Source organism: Apodemus sylvaticus, chromosome 14 (assembly GCF_947179515.1).
Source record: "Apodemus sylvaticus chromosome 14, mApoSyl1.1, whole genome shotgun sequence".
In the NCBI taxonomy this organism is placed as follows: domain Eukaryota; kingdom Metazoa; phylum Chordata; class Mammalia; order Rodentia; family Muridae; genus Apodemus; species Apodemus sylvaticus.
The window spans coordinates 81,677,707-81,694,628 of record NC_067485.1 but is presented as its reverse complement, the minus strand read 5'-3'; the positions used below and the strand labels follow the sequence as shown (position 1 = coordinate 81,694,628).

The 16,922-nt window shown below is 47.2% G+C and overlaps 1 protein-coding gene across 6 annotated transcripts in view; it reads left to right on the top strand.

Annotated features, from left to right (window-relative positions):
- Positions 1-11,080, top strand: part of Fbh1 (F-box DNA helicase 1) — a 37,056-nt gene extending 25,976 nt beyond the window's left edge. For 5 of the 6 annotated variants that reach the window (XM_052157381.1, XM_052157379.1, XM_052157385.1 and 2 more), the window contains 8 exons: positions 6-105; positions 196-317; positions 2,537-2,612; positions 2,998-3,195; positions 3,694-3,819; positions 4,920-5,026; positions 9,887-10,018; positions 10,628-11,080. In XM_052157381.1, coding sequence (XP_052013341.1) covers positions 6-105; positions 196-317; positions 2,537-2,612; positions 2,998-3,195; positions 3,694-3,819; positions 4,920-5,026; positions 9,887-10,018; positions 10,628-10,798 — 1,032 coding nt within the window. In that variant the 3' untranslated portion in view covers positions 10,799-11,080. Of the gene's footprint in view, positions 1-5; positions 106-195; positions 318-2,536; positions 2,613-2,997; positions 3,196-3,693; positions 3,820-4,919; positions 5,027-9,886; positions 10,033-10,627 lie in introns of all 6 variants that reach the window. The other variant, XM_052157380.1, reaches the window with a different exon arrangement.
- Positions 11,081-16,922: the final 5,842 nt, after the last annotated feature.

The following is a 16,922-nucleotide window of genomic DNA, read 5'->3' as shown; positions in this document are numbered from 1 at the left end:
AACAGAGTTTTAGATTTGGTGTGGAAATAGCCTACGTGGGAGCTACCATTTTGGATGTGTGCAAGAGAGTCAGGAAAAAGACATTGGTTGGAGGGAACCATCAGAGTAAGGCTGTCTCTTACTCTTCTGTCTTTTTCCCACCAAAGCTACTTGTGGTCTGTACACTGATTTGCATGGACTTTGTGCTTTCTCAAGGTGGCATACGAGGTGATGTAAAGGGACAAGTGGCTCTGCTGTCCAGGACCAATGCCAATGTGTTTGACGAGGCTGTCCGGGTAACAGAAGGAGAATCACCCGCAAGGATACATTTGATTGGGGTAAGAGTAAATTTGTTGATAATGTAAATAGATTTCATGCACATAAAGAGTACAGAGATGGGGCTGGAGAGATGGCTCAGAGGTTAAGAGCACTGAGGTCTTCTGAAGGTCCTGAGTTCAACCCCCAGCAACCACATGGTGGCTCATAGCCATCTGTAATGGGATCTGACTGAAGACAGATCTGAAGACAGTATACTCATATAAATAATAAATCTTTAAAAAAAAAAAAAAAGTACAGAGACCAGGCCCAGGAAAGAGCTAGAATCATTAGGGGTCTCCTGCAGAGGAAATTATTTGGGTTTTGAATTCTTCTCCCTGGGCCACACCAACTGACCAACTGACCAACCGACCGACTGACTGACTGACCGGACACCCTGATTGTGCTAGTGAAACAGTCCTGTGGAGTGATCCCCAGGCGATGTAAGAGACCTCTTCTTACGTGTGACTGCAGGGAGGCTTCCTGCCCCCGGGGTTCTCCTGACTGTGCTGACCATTGGTCTATGCCCAGCCGGGCAGCCCTGGCACCTGAGAGCAGAGCTGACTGCTCAGCCTTCCTCGGGCTCCATAGCCAGTGTGTGTGACGCCGTGCTTCTGCCGTGCTCACGGACAGCTAACGTGAAGTGAGCTTGTGGTGTTTTACCTGGGAAGTCACACGAGTAAGGGATGTTTCTAGGAAATATTTTCGAAGGCCTTCTATGTGTTAAGTACTCAATAAATTATTAAATCATAAAAGATCTTTTTCTTTTGTTTTAAAGTAAATACTGCATAGAAATTTTGGCACTGAAAGGGGAAAAAAGTTACATAATTTCAGTATTTCCTAAAAATCTCAGTTTTGCTAGTTATTTTTTCTTATAAGTGTGTATTTTTACATGCTTGCTGTTATGGTGTACATACAAGTACTGTTGTTGGTCATTGTACTGATGCTGCTCAGATTTCAGCTAGTTGTCATAATTTATCCGTTTTCATGGTTGAGCGACAATGGTAATTTTGGAGTATCATCCATTGCCGCAAGTCAGGTTTAGGGATGGAGCCGAGAGCAAGAGAAAGAGTGTCTGTGACTTAGAGGATCAGGTTATACTAGTATTTATTAATAAGCAACAATAAACAAATAGAAAGTGAAAAGGGATCACATTCATTCACATACGCACTCACTGGAGTCTGGCAAATGTAGCCAGACAAGGCCCGGGCATTTCCTGTTGTGCTGTGGATCCTGCTGGAATCTCGGTCCAGAGCCGGGGCATCTGGAATCGGGCTGGCTCCAGGGATGAGCCGGTCTCAACATGAACAGCCTCTGTTGGGCTCGTGGGGATGAGCCAACCACAGTTGCCAGACCAGGGTTTTTAAGTCTTTTCAGCTCAGGCCTTCAGCACTACTTTATCTGACACAACCTCATCTTCTCCACGTACACACTCTAGACTTGGTTTCCATGGTAACATTTTTAGCCAATCAAAATTGAGGCGTTAACTTAGGGTGTTTACCTTATCGCGCTTCACACACACACACACACACACACACACACACACACACTCTGGGCTGGGTTACATTTGTCATTTCTTTTATATTGCTTACATTTATTTCTTATATCCATGTTGGAAATGGAGTGTGTTCTTCTTCCTCTATGTCCACTTCTACCTGTGGTGTGTGTCGTGGCGCGAATCCCACACACTTGATGTAAATAAATTACAGTGTACACTGTTAGTCTTAGATCCGTACCCTCACCAAAGGAGAACTTGTCACTGCTGTCTCCTGTGCTGGGCCTGGGTCTCTATGAGTGTTAGAGTCACAATCCGTATCCAGCAGGAGCTTCTTCTGTAGAACAGCAACGGACATCGCACAGTCAGGACCTTTCCTTCAAGAACTGGTTTTAGACTACAGAAAGCACTAGGCCAACAAGCACTCCGGTCGTTTACAGTCCGCTGAGTAGCTCGCCTGCCTGCTCCGATGCCACTTGTGCGGATGCTCCAGACATCATGCGGTAGGAAAGGCATGCTAAACTCGGCTTTAGATCGGTGACAAAACAGTACACAGCTTCGGCTTTCCATTCTGAGGCATTAGTAGAGTTTGAGGCAACAGCTTGCTGCTCTGTGCTCTCTGTGTGCTGTGGCCATATTTGAGAACTGTGTCTAAGAAACTGTCTCATTTCAAGATCTCATCTCTGAATTTGTTTTATTTTAATGAAAAGCAAACAAAACAAAAATTCCACTGGAAATTTTTTTCAGGGGATTAAATCATTTGGATTGGACAGAATCATTGACATTTGGACTCTTCTTCAGCCAGAGGAAGAACGGAGGAAACGTGAGTACTGGCTTGGGGAAAGTAGTACTCAACCAGGTTGAGAGGGCGAGGGCGGAGTGGGGTCTGAGGCGGATTTTCTTCCTCTGAGGAACTAGATTTACTCTTCTCCCTTCAGGGGACCCTGGGGCCTGTGTTTAGAAGTACTGACAGGGTTTTCCAGCTCCTCCTCAGTGGTCTCAGTAGTTGCCAGTGCTGGTCCTCTCAGCCACTTCCCTGCGCTCCTCTGCCTGTCACTTGTCTGTGGTGCTCTTCCTCCTTGGACTGCACTGTTTGAGATCTCAGAGAGTTGTTGAGATTCTCCAGCACATGGCTTGTGATGCTTAATTGAGGACAGAGAGGCATGGACACACAGAGAATGATCATTTCACCTGATGCTCCTCCTTAGGAGACCTCATCATTAAAGACAGGTTCATCAGAAGATGGGTGCATAAAGAAGGCTTCAGTGGCTTCAAGAGGTATGTGACTGCTGCAGAGGACAAGGAGCTGGAAGCGAAGATCGCAGTAGTTGAAAAATACAATATCAGGATTCCAGAACTGGTCGAAAGGATAGAGAGATGCCACATAGAAGATTTGGACTTTGCAGGTAAGGAAAGTGGCCATTGCCCTCCCTCCAAGAGGAGCGGTAGATGGTCTCTTGAAGTGTCTCTACCTCTGTGGTTGCCAGAGGCTGTGCTGGAAGAGAAAGACAGCACAAGACAGGCCCTGGTCTGGTTCCCTAGCCACATGCTGAATAAGTAAACAAGGAAGCAGAGCACTTCTTTTCCCACTGGTTCTTTTTATTTCTATTCCGTTTCCGAGCCACTGGGCTAGGGTTTCTAGGCCTGGCTCTGCTGTGTGTAATTTTGGACAAGCCTCGCAGCTGGCTTCTGTATGTGAAGTGAGTGTGGGGCGGGCGTGGTGACGCTCCTTCAGCACACTTGCGTGGCATACTTTTAGTTATTCCTGTGACTAAACTCTGACTTTCTGAGCCCTTTTCCCTGCACCCTTTTCCTATGCTGGGGCACACCTGCAAGGACGCTTCGTTGCCTCTTGATTCTTTTCCTGTGGGGCCCCTATCTAACTTGCCGTGTTTGTTTTTTAGAGTACATTTTGGGCACCGTGCACAAAGCCAAAGGGTTAGAGTTTGACACTGTGCATGTTTTGGATGATTTCGTGAAAGTGCCTTGTGCCAGGCATAACCTTGCGCAGCTTCCTCACTTCAGAGTTGGTAAGGACACTGGGGTGGGACACAGCTCCTGCGGGGTGCCTGCTTTGTAGCTGGGATGTGATCACCTTGGTTTGGATGGGATAGAATGGCCTTCTGTTCTAGAGCAAATACAATACCTCATCCTAAACTTCTGGTTTGTAACACTGTGGTTTTAGAGATTTCAGGTGTCCACAGGGTCTTTCTTTCAAGTGGCTGATAGGTATTAAGTCACAATGTCCCTGTGAACACAACTGCCCATCAGCTTTGGCTTTGCATCTTCACATACTAGGTGTCCTAGCCTCACATAAACTCAAAATGATAGTTTACTTACCAGTCAAAGAAAAAAGAAACCCTTTGTGTAATCGTTCCTGTTTGCGGTGCTAGGGGTTGACGGGAGAGTCTTGCGTGCTCAGGTGCCTCAGCCCGCCTGCACAGTACCTGCTTATCAGTTTCTGGTTCCAGTGCCTTCCTGAGGCTCACTGTTGAAGTCTGAACAGTGCTGCTTTTGTTTTGATTTTAAATCTCAGAATAAAAGCATTTGAAGTTTAGAAACCAAAAAGGCCTCTTAATATTCACATATTTTTTTGGACATCTGCTGTGTTGTGACATGGCTTACACGTCGCAGAGCCTCTCCAGTCAGAGTGTACATGCAGCTCAGTAGCTTTAGTCTGCTCATAGTTTGCTAGGTATGAGACTTGGAGGTGCTAGGTGTGATGTGGGCGTATAAGTGTGTTATCTTCCTATGATGTGAGGTAGTTTCAGATTAGAGTGAACTCATCCAGACAGACACTGTGGGAAAGTGGGAGAAGCAGCCTTCAGTTCAGCTCCAGCTGGTGATTAGTAGTGGGGTCACAGCGAATGACAGACATATTCTCTGTAAACCTCAGACTTACCATCCGCCTCATAGACAAGAAGAAAGGGGGACAACAAATATTAGTATCAAGTATTTTGTATAATTATTTATTGAGGGTTTTACTTGGGATTTTTTTCAATTTGGCATTTGTAGAAAATACACAGCAAACTTTGAGAGGTTTGTAAGGAAGTTCTTGGGGAGTTATAAGTATTTGGATGACAAAGGAGTTTGTGGGCAGGCTTTTGATTGATTGATCTCCTTTCTTTAGAGTCGTTTTCTGAGGATGAATGGAACTTACTATATGTTGCTGTTACTCGTGCCAAGAAGCGGCTCATAATGACCAAATCACTGGAGAATATCCTGACTCTGGCTGGGGTAAGAGAACTTTGGAGCAGGAGTCAATTTCCTTGTGTGTGAGCTGCACGTGGTTTGAGGGATCAACACGAGGCCTACAGAGTCCCTAAAACAGTCCGCCATGGTAGTGCGTGCGCACCTTTAATCTCAGTCACTCGGACAGAGGCAAGCTGATTTCTGTGAATTTGAAGACAGCCTGGTCTACAAAGAGAGTTCCAGAATAGCCAGGGCTTGTTACACAGAGAAACCCCATCTCACAAAAATAAAACAGGGTGCTGGGTGGAAAGGAAAGGCTCCTTAAATGAACAGACACAAGGTCGCTAGAGCAGGTAGGTTCTAACAAGTGATGGGAATGCGAGTTTTTGCCAGATTGTATGGGTCTGTTTAAAATGTCAGTGGTTTTCATATATTTCTTAACTCTGTATTTGCTCAGCTAATTCACATATCCTGTGGGAAAACTGGCAAGTTTGTTTTCTGTAACTACACTTCTCCTTCTGCTTCTTCTGAAATGGCAGCTGCTTCTTGCAGTAGGCTTTCCAAAAAGAATTCACCCTTCTGGGGAACGGGAGTCTTTAGGCATCGGGGCCAAGTCCTGTACGGAGACTGAAGAAAGAGAGCTGGCTCGTACTCAGTCGTTTATGTAATTCTCAACCTTTATCCTCCATAAACAACTTCCTCCTGGAGTCGGCCTTATCTCCATCTCTGTCCTGCTTGCCACAGGCCTGAGTGTAAACGGTTCAGTCTTACCAAGCTTGAATTTGTAGTAACACTTACTAGTGTGCATCTTTCCCTGAACCGAAGATATTTAAGTTGGAAGTTTAAACTGTACATGTGAAAGCTGATGGAAGTGCTTCCTCCTTTAGTGTTAGTGTCTTTGGGGTCGAGTGGGTTTATTTCAGCTTATCTTCCCCGCATAGTCCACCTGTCACTGAGGGAAATCGGGGCAGGAGCCTGGAGCAGGAGCTCATGCAGAAGCTGTGGAGGAGCTGCTTTCTGGCTTCCTCCAGGAGGCTTCCTGTGCACGCTTTCCCAGTGTCTACAGTACCCAGAACCACCAGGCGAGGGCGACAGCACCCACAGTGAACTGTGTCTTGTACATCAATCATCAATCAAGGAAATGTACCACAGGCCCAGCTAGTGAAGGCATTTTCTTAATGAGGTTCTGTCTTCCAAAATGACTCGATTGTGTCAAATTAACATAAAACTAGCCAAGACACTGACAGTGCCCGTGCTGCCACGGTACCGAGTATCGGGCGTAGGCCTGGGGGATTAATAAAAAACACAGACTCGGTCATTCTGCAAGGAGAATGCCAAAACTTTACTGAGAGACTAGCAATATATATACTAGACACCAGGGAAGGAACAGGAGAAAACAATTATAGTCATAGGTCAGGCACCTGGGGAGTCTGTACCACACCAGGCAGGAAGGCAGGAATCAAGCTAAGCCATGGGATGTTTTGCTCTCAAGAAACCTGTGCAAAAAGCTCAGCTTGGGGTGTTGAACCAAGCTCTCTGGTTCCCAACAGACACCTTTTGATCCTACAGTGTAAGACTGTACAGAAAGGCCATTTACCTATACGGCAGCCATTTACCTTCTTTCAAGGAAACAGTGTAATTTATGCTCTAGAGTCTACACATGTACAGCTTTGAACCTCAGAGGCACTTAGATCAGACAGTTATCAGTTTTTACTGAAGGACATTTAAAGTCCCAGAGTTCTTAATAGTGGCAGATAAGACTCTCTTCTGTGTGCCAGTCACCTCCTAGGTACTAGAATGACACTGGTGGAAAGGAGAAACCCCTGTCATATAAGCTGGGTCTAGATAAAAGGTGGACAAAAAGAATACCTTTCACGTGTTTGGGGAAAGATAATGTCAGAGCTTAAAGAGAGAGCCTACAGGTACATCTTTTATATGACTTGCCACAACACAATTATAAGCTAAACATAGTGATGCGTGTCTGTAAACCCTAACCCTAACCTGATGTATGTCAGAAAACTGAGGGGGGAGGATGGCTTGGCACCAGCCTGTTGAATATAGTAGAACCCTGTCTTAAATAACAGCAGAGCAGGGGCTGGGGATGGCTCAGTGGTAAGAGCACTGTGCTCATCCAGAGTCCCGAGTTCAATCCCCAGCAACCACATGGTGGATCAGAACTATCTATAGTGTGATCTGCTGCCCTCTGCTGGCATATAGGTGTACATGCAGATAGGGCGCTCATATACACAAAATCAATCAATCAATCAATCAATCAATCTAGGGGGAAAAAAGGTTTGGTCTTGCCCTAAAATAACAACAGGACAGGTATGCAAAGCCTTTGGCACAGGACCGGCTAGCTTGCATTTTAGTCAGACTTTTACCTTCTATTCCCCTTTATTGTCTTTTTCTTTAAGCCTCTGAGATAGGCTTATTTGGCCATGAGTCTTTCTGTGGCGTTTGAATCAGTTGTATATTTTCTAAAGCCAGCCTTGACCTGTCTCTCATCAGAACTTAGAAGCCAAGCCATTTTTCTTAATCTTAAATTCATATCTCCTGTGGCACCTGGGTCACCTGAGCACATTTCCTGTAAAATATCAGACAGTAATATAAAATAGTTTGTGTTTTGCTGTCTACATGTTCTTTGAGAAGCAGCTCAGTGCTGCTGTGAGCCACAAGGGTCAGCCACTTCGTGCATAGTGTGTCTGTCTGCTAGTGAACTCGATGTTCAGAACAGGCCTGGCTCTGGATTTTGCCCACTTATAGTTTGCTGATTCCAACCCAGTGCCCCACACAATTGCAGAGTAGTTCCTGTTGCACAACTCTTTATTTGTGGGTGCTAGTGTAGGTGCATGTGTGGGTGCTAGTGTGGGTGCATGTGTGGGTGCTAGTGTGGGTGCATGTGTGGGTGCTAGTGTGGGTGCTAGTGTAGGTGCATGTGTGGGTGCATGTGTGGAGCTTGGTGCGTGTCCATGTGCAGAGGTCACAGAGGGCAGTGAGTCCCTCAGTGCTGGAGTTACAGGCGTTTGAGGGTCCCCACCCTGTCACGTGACTGCTGGGATCCTGACATGCCCTTAAGTGATCACACAGCCAGCGCTCTCAACCAGCGAGTCATCTCTTCAGGCTTCCCTATAGCTTGCCATGTGGTTTTTCTCATAGAATTACTGTTACATTAGTGGTTGGACGTTTAACAAACCCTCCTGGCATATGGCGACTTCCCAGTAGCGGTCTTATGGACAGAATAGTCATTTCACACTGTCAGTCAGGTAGGATTTTACCTTTGGAAATGTTGAGACGGTAGAGTTGAGAAAAGAATGCATGAAGGCTGGAGAGGAAGCTCAGTGGGTAAGAGAGCTTGACCCTGGAGGAACGGATAACCTAGAAGAGAACCAAAACTGTCAGCAGATACTAATAATGTTGCCTAACATTCTTGTATATGTGTAAACTTGTTGTGGGCCGAAAAGACATGACGGATCTGTGCAGCTGCTCTCTGAGGACTTGACAGGAATCTAGAGTTTAGGTTGTCAGTTGTCAGGACGCAGTTGGAACTGGAGTGTTTGTGTCAGCCTTGTTGTTGCCTTCATACACACACTAAAGTAAAGAAGGTTGGCTGTGTTTCGACTCACAGCTTCAGAGGGCTCATCACGGTGGGAACGGTGTGTTGTGCGGAGCAGCTCACACCTTGTTAGTGAGGGCTCATCACGGTGGGAACGGTCTGTTGTGCAGAGCAGCTCACACCTTGTTAGTGAGGTAGCAGAGAAAGCTACACAGAGAAGGTCAGAGCAAGGGCACGCCCCAGATGTGACCTGCTTGCTCCAGCTGCTTCCCACCCCTTTCCACCACCTATGGATCCATCTACTTGATTAGGGCCCACAGGGTCTGACTGTCTTTAGAATTACCTCGCAGACATACCCAACAGCATGAGTCACTAATTTGTAGTGAATAGCGTCTCTATCAGTCAATCTGACAGTCAAGACTATCACAGTGCTTCTGTTTCTTCTATTTTTCTGTAACACATGGAAAAGTCCTGCAAGCGAGAGAACCAAATGAATCAAAATAGGGGTCACAGATAGTGAAAAATTTAGTAAGTATCTAGTTGTTACCCAGAAAATGTGGAGTCCCACTTTAGTGGTCAGAAAACATGTGTGGTCCGCTTGTATGTCTGTACTGTGTAGAACTCCTCTGGAGCCGCCCACCTGACTGACATGATGGGCCCCGGCCCGGTGGCACCTGCACTTGGGATCCCTGATGTTCTGTTTTGTGCTTGCTCACTGTGCCAGGCTCTAACCTTCCCACATGCTGTGGGGTTCCTCTTTATGGAGACAATGTGCAGATAGAAAAGCTGGACACTGTGGAGACAGGAATGGGCTGGGTTGTTTTGGACTTTGGTGCTGGGGCTTGAACCAAGACTGGGACGATATCGGAAAGTGCTGTAACTGAACTGTTTGTTCACTGGGGCAACTGTTTCTTACAGTTCTGAGTTTCCGCTCACCTGGTTTTAAATGTATGCAGATAAATCCCTGGGTCAAGCATAAGTGTGCCTACAACTTAGCCCTTGGAAGGGAGAGGTGGGGGATTGAAAGCACAGTGAGACTCTATCTCAAAATAATGTTGCAGTTGGGAAAGGGACTGTGAACTCAAAATTGTCCTGAAATGTCTTTATAAATATACCATGTTTTACTTTTTCATGTTTAGCAGTCTGTTTTATGAAAACCTAGCAAGTTGGACTGTCTCGAGTGTTGTTTCTTAGCAATAGTGCTGGAGTTGGGAGCATTAGAAAATGAGGAGACAGACAGTGGCTCTCTGCTGTCTGTCTGTCTGTCTGAAGTGCAGCAGGTCCTCGGCTGGTGGAGGTTCACGCAGAGGCAGCAGCATTGCCGTTCACCTCTCTGTCTTTCTCCTTCACAGGAGTACTTCTTGCAAGCAGAGCTGACAAGTAGCGTCTTGAAAACAGGAGTGGTCCACTGCTGTGTGGGGCAGTGCGCCAACACCATCCCTGTGGACACCGTCCTCACCATGAAGAAACTGCCCATCACTTACGTGCGTTCACTGAGGTTAACCCACTCAAACCTGGTTATAGCTTGTGAGTTTTGTGCCTGTCTAGGTTCTGGATGAGGAAGGTAATGGAGTAATTTGTTTAATGCTTCCCTAAGAGTTTTTATATGGAAGCATGGCAGATGTGAGGTCTGCCTTTTTGTCAGAGATGAACTAATGATCCAAAGATGGAGTCAGGTTGAATGACAACTACTTCTGGGTGTGCTGAAGACTTCCAGCATGGGAGGTGGAGTTATGATGAGACTCTTCCAAGGGGAGCTGTCTACCTGGCGGGCCTGCCTCAGTCTTTCTCTCTTCCTTATCCCTGTCTGATTCTTTGGGGCTAGGAACTGAGCATGCTCGTTGTGTGTCCCAGCACTCAGCAGAAGCTTCATTCCTAGCTCTTTATCTCTTGACGGATGATCCTGTCACTCCTCTAAAGGACTGTGATGGAGTTGAGTCTACATGGTCGTGCTGTGTAGGGATGATCAGTGGGTTTGCACAGAACCTCACAGCTACGAATGCATCAGCATGTTGGCAGATTCAGTACTTTCTGGTGAAAGATCTTTATCCTTAGGTTGTCCCCTTACCTCTTTTTCTTATCCGTCCGTGTAGAGCAACAGGAAGGAAAACAAGGGTGGCTACCTCTGCCACTCGTGTGCAGAGCAGCGGATCGGGCCTTTGGCGTTTCTGACTGCCTCCCCAGAGCAGGTGCGTGCCATGGAGCGCACTGTGGAAGACATCGTGCTGCCCAGGCACGAGGCCCTCCTCTTCCTTGTCTTCTGAGGCCGTGACTCCACGTGCTGAAGGAGCCACTCCGGGCTGCACTCTGCTCACAGGAGACTCTGAGTTCAATGCCAACATCGCTGAGGAGGAACGTACCAACCAGAGTTGGACCTGCCATTTCTCTGTTCTTACAGATAGCCAGTTCCCACTTGCCTGCCCTCCATATGCATCAGGACAGGGAGGTGGAAGAAGTTCTTTTGATAAAAAATCATTTTATGTATTTAAGCTTTTATTACAAGGTTTCAATTAAACAGGCATTGCCCAGTGGCGTGCCACTGTGAAGTCTGGCTTTGGTACTGTTATTTACAAGCTTTGTCCTCCTGTCTGTTCATGTGGTGCTCATGCTGAGGAGTGACACATGACCAGGCCGTAGTGGATCTTTGTTATTTAGGATTCACTAAATAAATAGGAAAGCGGCATCACATACAGCGTGACAGTAGCTGGCTCTCTGAATTTCCTGCTGACACTGGAGATCAAAAACCACTTGAAGGAAAGGTATGGTCAGCGGTCAGTGAGAAGAGGACGGAGGTCACTAAGGGGGAGATGGGTGGCTCCTGTGAAAAGGTAAGCAGTCCTGGCTGCTGCTGGCTGGAGGCTGGTGGCTAAAAGCACATGGTATCACCTGACCATGCTAACCTCACGTCAGCCGGGCAGTGTCTGGGGTCTGCAGTGTCAGCTCTTAGGGTCACTCCAGTTATAGTCTGGCTGCTATGTTAGGGATGTCAGAGAAGGTAAAGGCTAGAGTTAGAATGTCAGCAGGATATGATGGCTGATGGGCTAGCCCGTGGTAACATAGTAGGCTAGTTATCACGGCACAGATAGTTTTCAGATGACCACCATTGGCATCAACTAGTTTTTAAGCCACTCAGATCTCCAGAGTCAGAAATTTGAGCTCATGTCCTAGCAGGCAGTATTTAGCAAGTCCTATGAATGACCCCAGATACTAGATGTTGAGAATGTTTGCGATTAAGAAGGTAGAGCCAGTTGTTAGTGCTTAGATGGGCCTGGGAATGTGATAGGATCTCAGTATGATCCCTGCCCTCAGGTTGGTTTTCCAGGTAGCTGACAGCAAGCTTTCACTGATAAAGGGAAAACAGGAGACACGGAAAATCAGAGTTGTGTAGGATTGTGGGGCTCTCTGAGCTATCCAAGAAGCGTTTGTGTGAGGAGCTCTACGTTGTTAAAGAACCCTGAGCTAGAAATGCAGGTTTGGGGTTAGCCATGCAGGTGGCAGGTGAGGCAGAGAACCAGAAGGGCTTCTGTGAACTCATCCAGCAGGCCAGGTGAGGAACCAGGAGAAGAGGCGGAGTCTAAAGCAAGGCGGAGGACTGTAGAAAGCAGAAGTGTTCTACAGAGGTGGCTGACAGCAGATTCCAGGGATGGCCATCATGGTGGGGTCCTCACTGTGCTCGAGAGAAGGTCGTTTGAGAACACGTGGGCATCAGCATCTTAAAGAGACCACGTGAAATGAAAGTGAAAAGAGGCTCCTGACTGGGGCGTCAGTGGTGATGTCAGCTGGCCAGGCCGGCAAGGCCGGGTGCGCAGCTCCCTGCAATCCCAGGATTCAGGAGGCGGAGGCCAGACAAGCACAGGCTCCAAGCCTATGTGGAGCTACGTGGAGGACTCGTTCATGCTAGAAGCTAAGCTGCAGTGAACTTCTGTTTTTCACAGCCCCGTTGGACGGGTTCACCAAATCCCATTTCTCTACCTCGCCCGCCACCTACGCACTGCAACCCACAGCACTGCAGATTATGAGTGACACAAGCCGGGACGAGCCAGGGTTGGGAAGGGAAGCCCCGTGGAAACCACTGCGCAGGAGCAGGACAGGGTGCCAGAGTATTACCAGGTGTTCCCAAACAGTGTGCAAGGAGATGGCTGGGATCCACGCAGGCAGTAGTTAAAAAGTCAGGTCCCGGACTGTGAGAACAGGGTTATCTGTCACCTCTTACAGTGTGATAAAGCACCTGACCTAGAGCTGCTTGCAGACGGACGTTAGCTGGCTCACAGGGCCAGACAGAGGCCATGGTGAGAAGGAGTGGCGGCAGGCAGCTATGGCGGAAGGCTGGACGGTCACATTTCCATCTACCCCGAGGAAGCAGAGAGCAGATCGAGCAAGAAGTGAAGGAAGGGTCAAACCCTGGAAGCCCAGTGGCTGACTTCCTCCGGCAAGGCTCCATCTCTTTAAAAACAATTCCATAATCTCCGCAAACGGTGCCACCGCTCAGGACCTTCGGTGGCTGTGGAGCTTTAAATGACTGGTCCCGCAGAAGCTCAGGTTTGGACACTTGGTCCTGAGCTGGTGGCATTATTAGGGAGATTATGAAAATTTTCTTATGAGCTGGAGCCTTGCTGGAGGAAGTGAGTCACTGGACTGCAAGAGTTTGTAACCTTCTCCACCTCAGGTGGAAAATGCTGTCTTGAGGGTCACATTGCTGTGATGAAATACCATGACCCAAAAGCAAGTTGGAGAGGAACAGGCTTATTTGGCTTACACTTCTCTATGCTTCATTATGGAAGTCAAGTGGGAAAGGAGGCAACAGCTAGCTGGTGCAGGGGCATGAAAGAACGCTTCTTACTGGTTTGCTCAATTTGTTTTCTTATTTGTCTTTTGGTTTGGTTTTGCGGCAGAATTTTTGAGACAGAATTTCTCTGTAGCCCTGGCTGTCTAGGACCAGCCTGGCCTTATATCCCCAGAGATCTGCCTACCTCTGCTTCCTGAGTGCTGGTGTTAAAAGGCACGTGCCATCCCTGCCAGGCTAGCCTGCTTCTTTACAGAACCCAGTACCACCAGCTCAGGGATGGCACCGTCCACAATGGACTGGGCCCCGCCACCAACAATCACTAAGAAAATGCCCTACAGCTGGATATCCAGGCATTTTCTCAGTTAAAGTTCCTTCCTTTCAGATAATTCTACCTTGTGTCAAGTTGACAGGAGACTAGTCAGCACAGAGCTGCAAGACCAAAGAAAGGCAAGCAAATCAAAGAGTGCACAGAGATCGGGCTGCTGGTGACTTACAAACAGAAGCAGTTCTTGAGGACCAAAAGACAAATGGCTAGGGGCTCAATTAGGAGGGAGGGGCTTACATGCTAAGATAGACTAAGGCAGATGGTGGCGCACTGGAAACTGTCCTAATAAATCGGTATTCCAAACATCAGCTAAGCAGCAGTCTGGGTACCAGCGGCTTAGATAAACACTCACATTTTAACAACTTGGTGGCCAGTAGGGTCTAGGAAGCATGCCAGGGGTCACCTGGTCAACAAAATGACTGCAGTTATGTCAGGAGCTCTATGGCAGTTCTTAAGCCAGTGGGGACTGAACGTCTCGTCTGCGTTGGGCACCGAAGTGCCTGCACTCTCCCCTCTAAGGCCTTGACTCAGAACCCCACTTCCTCCCGATCCTTATCCACAGAGATCAGAATAGCTATCCTGGATTACTCCACATTGCCCTCAAAGCTAAGACTTCACCTAGGAATTCTAATTTTTCTTTCTTTCTTTGGTTTGGTTTGGTTTTTTTTTTTTTTTTTTTTTTTTTTTTTTTTTTTTGGTTTTTTGTTTTGTTTTGTTTTGTTTTGTTTTTTCGAGATAGGGTTTCTCTGTGTAGCCCTGGCTGTCCTGGAACTCACTGTGTAGACCAGGCTAGCCTCAAACTCAGAAATCTGCCTGCCTCTGCCTCCCAAGTGCTGGGGTTAAAGGTGTGCGCCACCACTGCCCGGCAAAATTTATTTATTTATTTATTTATTTATTTATTTATTTATTTATTTATTTATGTGTTTATTTATTTAATGTATGTGAGTACACTGTCACTGTCTTCAGACACACCAGCAGAGGACATCAGATGTCATTATGGCTGGTTGTGAGCCACCATGTGGTTGCTGGGAATTGAACTCAGGACCGCTGGAAGAGCAGTCAATGCTTTTAACCACTGAGCCATCTCTCCAGCCCCTAACTTTTCTAATGAAGTCAGAAATAAGATCATCTAGAGAGAGAGGTGAAGTTTGAGGCAGATGTTGGAACAAACTGATGGAAGCTCACTATATCCAGGCAGCATTATTGCAGCTGAGGTTAATGCTGTCCTTATAGATGTGTGGCTTTTCACGTAGACGCTTCAGTGTGGGAGTCCTGATCACATGATGGGACTGAAGCAGCTTGGTGAGCTTACACAAAGCCCCACGCGGGCCAGCCTGTCCAGGCAGTATGGTCACCGCTGTTTCCATCCGCGCTTCTCAACTATGGCAGCGTCTGGTCTGTCTCTGGGAACAACTAATGGGGTTAAAGAGGACTGTGATTCTTCTAGAGCCACACCTGTGATTGAGTGTTTATCGTCAAGTCTGATTTATCAGCTCTCCCCTAATCCAACACTCATGAGTTTTGGAGTGCGGTGTGTACTGAGACTGGAACCTGGTGGCTTCGGAGTTTTACTGAATGGGTAAAAGCCGACCACAGGGGAAGCATGCTACAGCCCGCTTCTTCCAGACCTCACTACGTGAGTACCCCTTTCCCAGGTCTTTGTAAAGATCTGAGTTCCCATAGGATGCATAGTCTTTAGCAGCCAGAGGCACTCTCTTTTTTGTTGTTGTTGTTCTCTGTGGTATTTTAATTACAGAGATTCTGAGAAAGTCTTGAACTCCCAAAGTAGTTGTCCCTGTATTCATCTCCAGCAGTTTTGTATGAATGATAATGTCTAGAGACCTAACTTAGGAGATAGATGGAGAGTGCTTCAAGTCAAGAAGTAGAGTGTCTTCAACAGCTGTGAGTCAAAAACCATCCGTTCCTCCTCTTCCTCTCTCTTCCTCTCCCTCTCTCCTCCCGTGCTCTCCTTCACTCTTTTCCCCCTTCTTCCCTTCTTACCTCTTCTCTCCACTTTCCAGGGGGCCTCCCTGTGTAGTCCAGGCTGCCCTTGAACTGCCATCCTCCCTGCACTGGCCTCACAAGTGCTCCCTGCTAGCCTCACTGGTCTGAGACCTGAGGGTCCCCCTGTCACTGTTCATGTCCGCTTTCTTTCAGGCTGTGACCCCAGCAGCATCTGAGGCACTATGTTCAGACATGGCCATAGCAGGGAAATAAAGCCTGAAACTTTCCTCCGCTGACTGCATCTCACTGCTCGGACCTAGGCACCTGCCAATTACTGAACCAAACACCAGCAAGGTGTTTGAGGCCCGCCTCTCCTGGAGCTTGTGAATTCAGGCATCGTCAATGCACTGAAAATCATGAGCTAATAAGTAGAATAGACAGCTATTAAAGCACAAATTGTTGACGTATTTAGCTCTCCAGGAAATGAAAAATCAACCTACGTTACACTTCCATCTCAATGGCTACCGTCATCTAGAGTGTGGTAAATATTGCTGAGGATACAGGTGGAGGAGGGCAAAGCCCTTATGTGCCTTTTTATTAATTACCTCTCGTACTGTGATCAATACCTGGCCTATGCAACTCAAGGAAGATTTATCCTGGCTAACAGTTTGAGGGTGCAGTCCATCCTGAAGGGAACTCAGTGGCAGGACCTATGAGCAGCCCAGGCTGCTACATGGGAAGCCAGGAAGAAGAGGGCACTGAATCATGCTGGGCTTGCTTCCTCCAAGACCTGGGAGTGGTGAGTCTTCCCACCTCGATTTAAGATAATCTCTCTCAGGCAGGATCAGAGGCTAGCCTAGTCTAAATAATTCCTCACTGGTAGGACTAGAGGCTAGCCTAATCTAGATAACCCTCTATAGACAAGGTCAGAGGCTAACCTAACCTAGATAATGCCCTGCAGAGGGTAACCTAATCTAGATAAGTAGATTTAGGGCTAGCCTAATCTAGGTAATCTTTCACAAATGTGGCCAGAGGCTAGCCTAACAACCTAGATAATGCCCCTACAGGCAGGACCAGAGGCTAGCCTAACCTAGATAATCCCTCACAGGAAAGACCTGAACCTCACCTATTAGATAATCCCTTACAAATGTGCCTGGTGACTGGTCTACTAGGTGACTGTAGATCCTTTCAAATTCACATTAATCATCACAGTCTGGATGTTGGGAATGTAATCTAGTATAACCACTATGGAAATCAGTACAGAGGATCCTCAGAATTTTTGCCTCTAATCTCCAAGACTTCATGGCGGTAGCCATATGCAGGAACCACTTTG